At 38.7% G+C, this 14,312-nt stretch overlaps 1 protein-coding gene across 1 annotated transcript; it reads right to left on the bottom strand.

The window, feature by feature from the left end:
* Positions 1–399: 399 nt before the first annotated feature.
* On the bottom strand, positions 400–6,726 carry LOC146309713 (uncharacterized). Its single transcript, XM_084744294.1, is given in 8 exon segments — positions 400–632; positions 728–893; positions 2,389–2,538; positions 2,832–3,001; positions 3,642–3,922; positions 4,433–4,436; positions 4,721–4,865; positions 6,601–6,726. Coding segments are annotated over 8 exon segments (1,215 nt in total). The 5' UTR covers positions 6,682–6,726; the 3' UTR covers positions 400–414.
* Positions 6,727–14,312: the final 7,586 nt, after the last annotated feature.

Consider the following 14,312-nt stretch of genomic DNA (forward strand, 5'->3'; position numbering starts at 1 on the left):
CACACCAACTACAATCACATCGGCCCGGGTTTCTGAGGGAAATAGTTCCCGAAAATTACACAAAGTGATTGGAGGATGCTACTCTAAGAACACTGTTGCCTGGCACATCCTGGGAAAAATAACTCCATCATCATTTGTGAATGAGTTTTGCGCAGTGACTTTTCCGGAAAGAGGCCTCATCATGCTTTATGAGCCTTTAATAAGGCTTCCTAGAGTCTTGCACAAAACTTTTGGAGCTTTTTACGTTAAAAAAACACAAACCAAAGGGAAGCAATAACCTTTTTTTTTACACAGTCAATCCAGTTTTATTCATACATACTGTTTTGTCATCACTTACTGCATATTTTACTTTTACAGTTAGGTTAAAAATGAGTGAAAATTATTTACAAATGCCATTGTCACACAGTATTGCCATCACTTAACTGCCTCATGGACTCAGTTTTGAGCGTACATGTCTCCATAGCCACACTGCGTCTCTTGGTGGCGCTGTAGGTCAACCCTGCGCTGGAAGCTCTGCTGACAGCGGGGGCAGCTGAACGGCCGGTAGCTGCTGTGCTTTCGGCTGTGGGTGATGAGGTTGGAGCTTTGGCTGAATCCTTTACCACACACCTTGCATATGTGTGGTTTCTCACCTGAAAGCGAACCGGAGGAAGAAGGGTGGGTAGTGTTTCAGAGCAGAGGTTTGAGTATTAAACAGCACGGTTTATTTACCGGTGTACTCCCTCACCTGTGTGTATGAAGGTGTGTTTCTTCATGTCTGACTTCTGGTGGAACCTTTTTCCGCAGTACTGGCAGGGGTAGGGCCGTGTGTCTGAGTGGATGAGGAGGTGTGTTGACAGGGTGGACGAGCGCTTGAACACCTTTCCGCAGACTTTGCAGCCAAAGCTACGCTCCTGGATACACATACAGTGCATGAGAACACGTTCGCACAACTGGGACAAAAATGTACAATTATTCTGCGAAAATATATTTTAAAAGATTAGACTCTTGGCTATCAAACCTTGTAATGGGCTAACCTCCGAGTGATAACATTTTTTTTTTATTAAATCTAGACGTTGAGTTGACATGTTATGGTTGAGACACATCTGATAGCAATATTATTTCATGAATTTGGTAAAAAACAGAAAGCATACCAACGCTTCAGCAGTATTCCTTTTTTTAAACCAGGAAATGAGTCCTTAGGGTATAGCTAACCCTTTTTATGCCTCATGTAAATCATGTTTATTTGAGAATCTCATGGAATTGAGAGAAACCTGGGATGCAACTTTTAAGGCCTGACACTTTCATAAAAATTTAATTTAGCACTTTTTATACCTGTTATCAGTGGTTATTGCTAGTTTTAGATTTCAAAGGCTTTTAACACATTTTTAAAATGTCTGAGGTTGTGGCCCAGAACAAGTTTAAAAATGAAAAAAATTAAAGTAATTTCATAAATTACATAACCTTAAAGAATAATTTTTCACCAGAAAATGGAATTGGGTTTTGGTATTAATAATTTGTAAAGTTTTTTTTTGGTAGGACGTGACAAACCAAAAGAGACAGACGGCAATATGTCATAGCCTGAAAACGGTGCCCAGCAGTCACTGTAGCTAGCTAAAAAAAAATTAGATTTCAGCACATCAAAGGATTATTTTAGCACCTGCGAGGAAAAGTTATACCGACAAACTCAGTATTACCAGAAAATGTCAGTGTCCCCTCTCCTTATCTCGCTTTACTTGGGAGAAATTATTAAACACCAACTATTTTGATAGTCGATTAATCATTTTTAGACATTTTTTAAAGACAAATATCCAACTTCTTTGAATTTAATCCTCTATGACAGGAAACTGAATATCTTTAGATTGTGGACAACAAATTTAAGGACATCTTATTGGGAAACAGTCATTAACATTTTTTTTACCATTTAATGAACCATACAACTAATCCATTATTTTAGAAAATTATCAACCAATTAATCGATAATGAAAATGATTGTTACTTGCTACTTGATAACCATTTCAGTGAATCACCAGATGAAATCATCATTTAACCAAACAAAGATCAAAATTGGGTCTTTCATACCTCAAATTAGCAACTATAACTGTAACTCAGTTCGCTCATTAATCCTGATGGTTCCTCACATCTGTATTCACTTTTGTCACTTTTTTTTTTCATTTCAGAAACGTATTAAAATTTAGCTGTGCTTCTCCTCCTTGTTGGTAGTGCATCCCACCACGCAGCAGCTTTTATACACTTTCCTGTTGTTTGCTAGCAAATGGAAGTGACAAGCGGCACCTTCACACAATACAAAGTCAGCGTAAAGTCAGTCTGCTGAGGGCGGGGCTTAAGCGCGCTTTATCTCTGTTTCTTTCAGAGCTCACAAGGAATCACATGTATTGTGTACTGTACCTTAGCTCTACTATAGCCTCCTATCGCTCTGAAGCCAAAGGTCATGTGTGGTATGTCTGTGCCTGAGGGTGATCTTATCAATGGGACAGACAGGCTGTTGTGAGCACGAGCCTGCAGGCCACCTCCTGATATCAGCGCCTCTGAAAGAGACTGAGGGAGACGAGAGAGTGAAAGAGAAAATGATGAGAAGATCAATACCACTGTCCAATCTGTCATCCAAATATGGAGCTAAAGCAGTCAGCTTAGCTTAGCATAAAGACTGGAAACAGGGGGAAGCAGCTAGCATGGCTCTGTCCAACAGTAATAGCCTGAACCTGAACCCTGTCAGCGTCCGACATGTTGCTGTGATATTCACTCTGGCTTCCTCCTCTTCACAATCTTTGCAGATAAAGATGGAGATAACGAGGGCATGAGTCTATTCTCACGATCCAGTGGCCTCCTACCTTCTCACAGAGCGGGCACTCGCTGACGGGGGACGTGAGGTCGGTGTGCGATGTGTGGTTGAGTAACATGAAGACCAGTCTCTCCAGTTCCCTCTCTCTTTCAGATGTCTGGTGTCTGTCCGCCGACCAAGGAGACACCAGCAGAGGAGCATCACCGTTCTTCACAGGGGCTTTGGTCAGAATATGAAAGGATGATGATGGAAGTGACTTTAGTTTAGAGTTTTGATGAATAAGAATAATTTCTAGCTTTTTTTTTTATCTAGTTTTTGCAGTCACACTTTATTTTACAGTACAGTAAACTGGACACTGTATGAAATTAGACAAAAACTAGTAATATGTTCTTTATTAGACAGAATAAGAGTCTTATTAGACTTTATTCAAGAATAATTAGGGACACATTACAACAGAAATGTACTGAAAGGATTATGATTTCCCCATGTTAGACCTGTATTAGACTTTCTTAGAGGGTAATTATGGTTTGTGATTTCATGCTAGTTTACAGTACAGTTCTATTGTAATGTGTCCCTAATTGCCCTCTAAGAAAGTCTAATAAGAGTTTAATAAAGAGCCTAAAACTGGCTAATAAAGAACATATTTCTGTCTTGTCTAATTTACTGCAAAGTGTGGCTTGTTACGTCCACTTTGCGACCATCTTTGCTTACCATTTTGTTGCCTTGACTGTACAAAAACACTTTCACGTCATCCAAATAACACGTACTGTTTACTTACAGTAATCTTTTATCAGTTTCACAGACAAAAACAAAAAAACAAATTAAAACTGTTCGCTGCTAAAGAAAAAGTGTTGGGTACCTGAGGGCCAAGGGTCATCTGTCGGGGAAGTGGAAGACCGGACAGCTGTCCTGTCCCATGGTGAGCCGCCTTCAGCCAGAAGGTGTTTGATCCCCTCTGTGGGGGACAAAGTTTGCACAGCATCTTCGGGATATCTCCTGTTCTGTCCCACCACATTCTGCACAGGCTGGGTGGCATCTGCTCGGGGCTGTGGGTGTTGTCTAAAGGAGTCCTTGAACGAGCCAAGTAGATGAGTCCGTTTACTCTTGACGAGGAAGGACCGTGGCATGGCAGAATGGCGACTGAAGGAGCTGGAGATAAGCGTGAAAAGTCAGCTCTTTCGTGTCACTTTTAGAGCCTCGCGCGATCAGATGTCACACACCTGTTGGTACGTGTTCAGTTACAATGCCAAAGCTTGAGGTTTCCTTAAAAAATAGAGCTTGCCACCTGCACAAAGGTTTCAGGGCTTTCACTGAGGATAACCTGCTGTGGTGTTTTCAGACAACTTATAAACTGACACTGTCATGCACATTTTATACCTCCATTTCAACTATGAATACACTATTTTAGTCATTTACAACAACAGCAAAGTTATTTTAATCTTGGGAATCTTGATTTCCACATGACCAAAATTAAACAAATTAATAAAGTGTACTCACCAAGAGCTAAATTTAATAACTGATTGCCAAATATTTAAATAATGTCTTGCTATAATGCTTTGGTTTGAAGTGATTTTAACATGAAATCAGATCACAGGCTAAACAACAAAGGGGAAAGGCTGAAAGAAAAAGTAAAACAGACAACCGAACTACGTCACTAACTAGTACCTTAATTTTCGAAAACCTGTTTCAGATTTCTGCCAACAAATCTTTGTGGAGATTTTGTATGAGCCTCTGTAATAAAGATGATCTATTTAGCAACCTCCTTTTCATGTAAATATATAAAATAAAATATTTCACAAAGTTTCACAGAAGTTGCATTGCACCATTAGATTGAATTTCCCATGTTGTAGATACATAAGAAACTGTTGGAAATGTATAAAATAAATATATAACGTTGATACTACAACAGTGAAATTCCAGCTGAATTGCTGATCTTACCTCTGTATTGTGCAGCTGAGTGTTGAGTGTTTCTTGTGTCTTCGTTGCTGGCAACGTCCTCTTTTCTCTTTCTCACACCCATCGACTGATGACATGGCTCAAAGAGATTTGATTTGATTTTGAAAGGCTGCTGAGGATTGTGGGACTTGAGGCATGGGAGGGAAAAAAAATGCCCCAAAAGTTAATTTAAAATTACAAAATAATTAAAAAGGTGTAATTTAAAAATGAACTCTTTTAAAAATTTCTTTAAAAATAACTTTAAATATACCCTCATTATTTTGACTTTTTTTTTTTTTTTTTTTTTACCTCCGTTGCTATCCTTATTTTGACAAGCAAAGTCTATAAAAACAAGGCAATATCTCCACAGGTTTGGTCGACTGTACACTGTTGAGGGACCCACTGTGAGTGAAAATGTCATGTACTGAAGTCAAGATGAAACCCTGCTGTGGGGCCAACATGCTTGTGTCACAGCTGGATTTACCTCTACAGTGACTGTTTATGTGGGTGGACAAAAAAACACTGAGCATCCTTTGGAAAGTTTGAATATCTCATTATTCTCATGTGAACTTGTGGACCTTTACTACTGAGGTAGCAATTACACATTGTGTGTGTGTGTGTGTGTGTGTGCGCGCTCTTATGCCATCCCACACAGTTCCATCTGTGACTTCTATCTCTTAATCTGTTCTGTAATTTGTAAATCACTTCAAGGAATAAATAATTTACAAATTACTACTTTTGAATACATGATTAATTGTGGTATTTAAAACATTCGAATTTATATTTACTGCAGATTAAGTTGATCATGAGTATTAAAACAGTTTTAAATATCTAAAGCTACTATGAGGATGAAAGTGATGTGGATGAAGTTGGCAGTGTTTGCACCTCAACAACCACAAAATATAACATCATAAATAAAGATTTTCTAAATAAAAATCACCTGCTTCTTTTTAACTGGCAACAATAATAATCACTGTAACTCTGCCTGGAAAAATTCACCTTATTTCACTGAGAATCCAACCCAGTGACAGGCATTAAGAACAACTAACAGCCAGGCTTCTCATGGATGGTCTTGGGAATGTATGTGGGTCATAGGAATAGGAATAGGAATAGGAATAGGAATAGGAATAAACTGAAACTGTACCATAACAAGTTAAAAAAAAACTCCTTGTAGCTTTTAAGAGAAGAAAACAGTTACATATTATGACAATTTAAAAAACATGTGTAAACACTCATGGCAAAACAAAAAACTGTCAAATGGTTTTTAAAAAGATAAAATGAGTCATTGTGCTGCATGTCAATACAACTTGCAAAGTTCCTATTTTTCCTTCCCAACAAGACATGAAGCGTTCGCCTCATTTACATTTACCAGAGCGAGGCATTAGCATTAGCTCACTTCATTAGCCAGCATTTAACAAGTTACCTGTCCAACAGACAACAAGTCAATTGTGCATCATCTTACCTTGCAGGCATTTTTAAGCACTGTTGGCTCACACACCTTTACACTGTGGCTGGAGGTCAGAAATAAACAGCACAGGGAGACGGGAGAGACCCTGCAGATACACATGAATACAGTCCTTCAGTGGGCCATAAGTGATGACTGATTCAAGTGATTGTGATCAAAGGGGAAACCACTCATCACAGTGTGATTTTTTTAACCTTTACAAATAATGTGTTGGCGATTTTCCGGACTGTATCTACATTATTTTAAAATATGATTCATTAAATGTTCCGACGTTAAGCACATATATAATTTTGAATCCGTTAACAGCAGGAAAAGTGACTTTTTGCACTTGTTCTCCTCTCTGAATGGTGCAGTGAGGCGCGTTCACGTGCGTTTCGGCAGGCTGCTGTCTCTGCACACCTGGCTGTCTTCAGCTTACCCTACCCAAGGTGTCTCCTTCATCAGCAACATCAGTCTTTTCTGGGGACGCAGTCAGTTGTTTAAAGACGATGGCGTACATCCGGACTGGCAGGAGCCAAAACTACCACCCTCAAACATTTCGTACTGTGTCGCCCACCTGCCCCCCCACCCTCCGTCCTCCGTCCTCCGTCCCCCCCACCAGAAGTCTCAGACAGCCAAAACATCCTGCGTCCTCTCGGTCTGACCGGTCCCGCCACTACTGACGTCCCCAGGGTCCTAACGCCAATCTAGTATTTGAGCAGCGTTTCCGTCCGTTGCTCACGTGGAACCAGCGCACTCTAACAACGATTTCCAAAAGCAGACACAGAGGCAACATAACTCCAGTGTGTCACAGAATTACTTTTAATTAATTCTTTGATTGTTTTTTTAAAATCACTAAATGACTTTGCCCCATCTGATCTACCTGATATGGTAAATATATACGCATGTACCTGCGAGGTTGATTGTTCCACAGGTTAGAATTAAAGGGCATCGACGGGACGCCTTTGTTATTCATGCACCAAATTTCAGGGTCAATCTGTCTGAGAATCCTAGGGACCCTAAATCTGTCAAAAACCATCAGATGAAATCTTAAGACATTTTTTGCCACGGCTTTCTTGCCATACCTGGCAGTTTTAACTTCAATTTTATTTTATTTTATCCTTGTTTTTATTGTTTTAAATGTTTTTATTTTCTGTTTATATGTTAAGCACCTTGTGTTGCATTTTATGCATGTGTTGTCCTATATAAATAAGGTTATTAGTATTACTGTTAGTATTTACAAACCATTTACAAACATGTAGTGTGCCTTCCCAAAAGTTCTGGAAAACAAATAAATTGTAAAGCTTTTTTCAGACCCAGTATTTAATCACGGTAATAAAAGTCTCAAAGCCTAGTTTGTGTATGAAATGATTATGATACATTAACAGCAGAAGAATTATAAACCTTTGTTTTCAAAAAGAAAAAGTAGGACAAAAATTAAACACATTGGAGAGAGATACACCATTTTCCTCTGGAAATTAACCATACAACTTTATGTGATATTTAATTTAAATTGATTACTCTACAACTATGTACCCATAATTACACAACTCACACCAACATGAGTGCAGTTCCCAAATACACAATCAGTCATGTAAACCAAAAATCTTTTAATGTTTCAAATGAAACAATCTTGTTATTCATAGATAAGTCCTCTGTTGTTCTCTTGATCAAAATATACGATCAAAGTTTACATGAACAGCTGGATAAACAAAGTTAGAATATTGTTATGGGTTTAAAGGAATTTGTAATTGCATTTATAATAATTTAGATGAGATAGTGGCTAGTAAATAGTGAAAGTATTTCATGAACTGCTGTGACACTGGCCAGACAGTTTACTTAATATATTGTACCACTTGCAGGGCCATTCAGCAATAGGAAAGCACAGCTGTTTTAAAAAGAATGCAAATATGCAGATGACACACCCAACAAATCTCCAAAACCTCCAAGTATTTCACATCGCATAAACTTCACATGATTTTTCTTTCAATTTCTATTGCTGAAAGTCATTCAAGACAACCCCAAACCTTTCCTGATTGGCAGAAAGGCAGCAATAAACATGCCACATAAAAATATGATAAATATGAAACTTGTCACTTGTACTGTTTGAGTGTGTGAGTGTTTCAGTAAATCAGCTAGACTAGTTACACTACTCTAATAGTAGAAAACCAAATAAAATACAACAAATAATACAATCCTTTGCAGGATTTTATGGTTGAATATTTAACCATTTAAAGACATTGGACAACAGTAGAATCAAATACACAAATCAATAATGTTTTTTCCTTACTAGTAAAGCTTCTATTTATTGACAAGACAATAATTAAACATCTTGCTTCAAGAGTCACCAAAAAGTTGTTCTCTTTACTCATGAAACAAAGTATCTTGCAGATATGCGTGTTGTCAAGTAATGAGGTCTGAATCTGACCTCAGATTGAAATCAAATCATCAAGGACTGCATATGAACTGAAACCATGGCATTTCTCGGTGTGGCTGTATTGTTGCAAACGTCTCATTTGTCTCCTGGTGTGAGCAGCGTAAAATGGAGCTAAGTTCGCCTTGATGTGCACGAAGAGAGGCTTGTTGGAGCACTGTGGTTGGTGTGGTGGGGGGCTGGCAACCTTCTCCCAGGGGCTGCCGGGGAGAGCAGACGAGAGGAGTGCAGGTAGCTGAGACGGGCTGGTGGGTTCGGTGGGTTTCTGCCTCATTTGTGTTGAGGGGTTCAGGGGCTTCTTGTTCCCCTGATGGTGGTAAAAAAAACAGCCTTTCTAGGAACCTGAAACTCGGAGAGGAGGAGGGGAAGACAGGAGTCAAAAGCTCATGTTCCTATTGCTTTGTTTCAGAAGTTCCCTTACCATGTTATGAGTTCTATGTTTGGTAATTATGTGGGAGAAATGTGACATATGTGTGATATGAAATATCTGATTTGTTGAATATATACAGTAATAGATGCTATTTATAATTGAGTATATTTACCGTAAAAGATTTAATAATTTTTCTGTATAGTCACATCTCTGAAACAAAAACTAGCATGAGAATTCTGTGATCTTTTGCCTTTATCAGTAATCAAATTAACATTTACCTGTCTCTTTAAAGGGGCACTCTACTCCAAAATCTTACACAATAAAGCACACCACTTACTGTAAGTCTACCGTTATAAATTATTTAAAACATTGTTTATAATTAGGTTATTAATTAGGTTGTAAACACTTTACATTCATTAATAAGTTGTTACAACACATTAGATGACCTGGTGATTGCCAAATAATGAGCCCACATTTATCTGTATTGTTCAGATCTCACTGCTAATTTACCTTTTCTTGTCTCAGCATTTATACTTTAAGGTTACTTTCAGGTACTGTCAGGTTCATCAGATGTTTTTTAATGAGTTACTAGCATTTAACCACTGTCAGTTTTTATTAATAGTCAAAAAGTTTTACTTGGCATGTCTAATTAACTGATTTATACAGTAATGCTTTGGCAGTATTGTTTACCCTGACATCTTCAGCATTCACTGCTCTATGTTTGGAATTACGCTCCCTTCTGCCGCTTACAAATGGCGTTAACTCATTAGTAAGATTGATTAGAGAAGTACAGTGAAGCAAGTATACAGACATCATGACAGCATAGCAGGATAATAGCTGCTTACTGCATGATAAATTGCTGTATTATACATTCACATTCAGACATGTCTACAGTTTTCCAATAGACCTTTTCACAGCAGCCATGTTGATATGAAATAGCGGGTAAACAAGTTTAATTATTGAAATTAATGAAGGTCCTGTTTCAATTAAAGTGGCGGCCTTTCCAGAGAGACAACACAGCAGCACCCTGACTCTGTTTGACTTGAGTGGAAGAAATCCTTGATGAGTAACTCTGGTAACATCTGGGTTTACCCTACTATTTCTTGCCCAAATGGCTGCCGTGAAAAAGGTATATAGTCCTAACAATAACATATTTTGGATGTCATACAAGATGACATCAAATCAACTGTCGCCAGTGATCACAGGAAGAGAAACAACACATTATCGGGCCGTCTCGGGGTCAGGCCGCAGTCTCTGCTCTTTGGTGTTTATCTGTGTAACTGCTGAGGCTGGTGGCTTACTGTGGTTTCAGTCAGGGGATTTGACGGATGAAGTGCTGTGCCACTTTCTCACGGCCAAGATCTTCTCTAGCTTTCTGTCTCTAGCTTGCCCCCACCCACCCATCTTACACTCATTTCCTCTGAGCTTTTCAACTTTCTCTGACTTTGGTTGGCGAAAGAGTGAAGGTTACAGACAGTGCAGGACTTTCCTTTCCTCCTCAGGCAAGGTAAAGTAGATCAAAAGAATTGCTGAGAACTGCCCTCGCAGTACATGATGTATAAGCAACAAATCTATATTTATTGTAGCGATGGGAACTGTGGACTGTACTGCCTCTCAATATCACAATATATGACAGAGTCATGCAAATGAAAAGCCACAAACTCAGTCTTTGCCTCCCACTAAACAGGAAACAAGTATTTTGCTGAGGTATTTTTCTTTCTATGTTACGACTTATCACATCCTCCTACTCCCTTCAATCAATTGCTTTGAGATTGAAAACTTCACAGATTCAGATTAAAATCAATAGTAGATTTTTTTCAGTTTACGGAGTAACTGATGAAAAGCATTTTGTCGCCTCTCTAGAAGTGCTCTCTCAGTTGTGTCTGTGAATAATTTAGTTACACAAATGTGTTCCATTCTTGCTAAACAACTGTCTCGACACCATTCAAGGAACAATGATGAGCAAATGAACAGATGGGCATCCCCACTCCCACACATGTGTTCAACCCTCAGAGATTTGTTTCACTCTGATAGCATGGGGTTACAGAAAGGTAAGAGGGTGTGAGAACTCTAAAATGACATGGTACCCAAGACATCCACTGCCTACATCTGCAAAATTGGTGGTGGTACATGTAGGTAGAGTCTAAATATATAAACACACACCAAAAAAGCAAATAAATGTATGATTATACTACACAATTATATAATGTACGTGTCATATTCACCCTGATGTTATGACGGATGTCATCATTAAGAACAGGGGAGTCAAACTCGATTTCATCCTGGGCCACATCAGCATTATGGTCACCCTGCAAGGATTGTAAATGTAAGTAAAAATGTATCTACTTGTTGTCATATGACATAATTACCTCTACATTTGATTATTACTGTTTATAGTACTAAGGTAAATAATTAACTGGCTCTGAAAGCAGAAGTCTAGCAAAAATAATGCCACTCTGAGTTTTTATTGTTTTTCTTGGTGGCTAATGATATCTAATTAGCTCCATGTTTGGTGTCAAAGTGCAGCTACTACTTATTTGTCTGGCACTCTTACTGCTGCATTAAAGAAAACACAAAAAACATATTCACTTTCCCTTCCCTCATTAAATTGCCAAAATTGCATCAACTTTTCTTTTACTAATTGCTAAGCTGCTGCTGCTATTGATGCTACCAGCTATTTAGCTGGAGTGCCACTGCTAGAAATGGGTGTGTGATACTGATATTGATAAATGATAAATGGACATGTAGTTTATGGACACACTACTTCCGTAACAAAGCATAGAATTGTATTGCATAAATTATATTCTTTGTCAATTCGAACAGGCCACATAAAATGAGGTCCCAGGCCGGATTTGGCCCATGGGCCTTGAGTTTGACACGTGTGATTTAGAACAACAGTAGGACTGTACGAAGAGTAGAGTCTGCAGCCATGCTAGTAACTCTGTGAAGCTCTACTTGGACACAGTGGTGCTTCAAGCTAAATGCTGGTGTCATTTATGCTAATATGATGACACCATGACAATGCTAACATACTGATATTAAGCAGGTATACAGCATTTTTACCATGTTCATCATAGTTTGTTTACTATATTGGCATGCAAACATTTGCTAATTATCACTAAACACAAAGTACAGCTGAGGCTAACCCTAACCCCTAAGCCTCACCAAGGTAATGGACAAATTTGATGTGATGATGGCACTAAATGAAAAGGTATTGCAATTCATCCTGAAAGGGACATACATGTCATCAGCATCATTTGGCAACCATGGGTGTCTGTTAAGCATTTCCATCTATCCTGTAATTGTTAAGATATTTCAGTCTGGATTAAAGTGGACTGACTGACCCAGAAACTAATGCCATCCCTACAGAGCCACGCTGCTAGCATTGCAGAAAATGCAGTTGAGTCATTCACTTTAAAAAGTTGTAGTGATATCTGAGCAATGAGTCAACATGAACAATGAAACTGGAGACTCTTTTTAGTGAACTGGAAGTGACTAGTCCTTATTTCAATAACCCCGATCAGTGATTTGCCTCTCTTGACTGTTACTAGCTAGTGCAAGGCATGACGTGACTGGGCGTCATTCACACTCTTATCTTAACAGTATTTGTGGATACAGTTAATGATGGTATTAACCAAGCCCTGTGAGAAAAACAACCACTTAGACACTTCTTTCAACTCAGTATTTGCTCTCCCAGCCTGCAGTATGCTCTGCTCCCTGCTTTGAGCTCACGGGTTGCACAAATCACTCAGTCAGTGCTCACTCTCCCAGCTCAGAGCCCGCTTCCTGCCCTTAGCTGAAGGTCTGCCCTGCACTGCACAAATCATTCACTCACTCACCCGCAGGTTTCACGCCAGAGTCAGTAACCATCCATGACTGAGCATTCACAACCCCCACAAAATGACTCATTTCACAATCACAATTTGATCCATTTGGTTTCATAGCATTGGGAAACTCTAGAAGAGCTGGATGATTCAAGGTAGCTGAGAGCTAAACTGGAAGTCTATGGGCACTGTAGCCAGTCTCGGCTGTTGGCATGAAAACCAACACTTTTTAGAGAGTGACTCATACGACCTTGATTCAGTGGAAACCAGTCAAACTTCCCATCTCTACTGTGTCGTCGCAGTGGTGGTCCTGACATGAGGCAACAAAGCTGAACAAAGGGTAACGGAACAGTAGTACTTTTATGCAGTGGTCTACATAAAAGTCAAAGGTTTTTCTAAAAGACCTTTTTCACAACAGCCATATTGATACCAATTACCAGGGTAAACACAAGCGTTACCAATGACACTAAAAAAGTTCAGTTCCATTTAGTTTAGCAGAGCCTTTTGAGGAGCCAGCATATATAACAACAGCACTCTGACTCTGTTTGACTTGAATGGAACAAACCTTAATTAGTATCATTGGTAACGCCTGTGTTTACACTACTATTTCGTGTCAAAATGGCTGCTGTGAAAGAGCTCTATATTGTGAGTGTGTAGAGTGCTGGAATAGATATTGAATCATTAATGTTATAGATTATATACGATAAAGCATAATGAAAGTTTAAAATGTGAATTCATCCAGAAACACAACCTGCCGATCCAAGAAAACAATATAAATTTCTTTGTAAAGTGAACAACTAATTATACTGTTTACCTCAACATCATCACAGTAGAGGATAAACATTTGAAAAAAAAAAAACTTGAATAAACTGATTAAAGCAATAGTAAGACTGCTTCATAAACTTTTTCCATCTCTTCAGTCGCATTTCTACTAAATGTTCCATATTGGTTAGCATACACCAGGTAGGCAGCAACATAATGTCTAAATTCAAGTTTAAAAATATTTGCATTTAGATGTGTTGATGTCTGTGGCCTGTTTGTTGGGTTTTTTTTTGTTTTTTTTTTTGACATGGACGTGTCACATAACTCAACCCCACCCAAAACATCTCTGCTCATGGGCACGATGTGTGAGTGTGTGAGTGTGTGTGTATCTATATTGCAGATGAAAAGGTGTGAAGCCGCAGGCCTTTTTGCAGAAGAAATCGAGGGTGTTGATAGGATATTGGCCCCTTGTAATGCTGGGCTTGCCACACCACAGCCCTGCTGTCTAATTTTATAGCTGTATTTCACTGAAAGCTCGATCAGTTTCCTTGCAGTGAGATTGTGGGACCAAAAAATCAAACAAACAAATTTAAAAAAACGTGATAGGAGGAGAAAAAAAAATCTTTGCGTGCTTGATAGAGTGATTAAAGCTATATTACAGCTCTATGGCTTTTCATTAGAATATTAGGTCGCATTTTATTTTACAGTAAACTAGTAAGAACTAACAATCCATACTTTGTATCAAATTAGAAAAAAGACTA

The sequence above is a fragment of the Lutjanus erythropterus genome, chromosome 19, assembly GCF_056507025.1.
Source record: "Lutjanus erythropterus isolate fLutEry1 chromosome 19, fLutEry1.hap2, whole genome shotgun sequence".
In the NCBI taxonomy this organism is placed as follows: Eukaryota; Metazoa; Chordata; class Actinopteri; order Lutjaniformes; family Lutjanidae; genus Lutjanus; species Lutjanus erythropterus.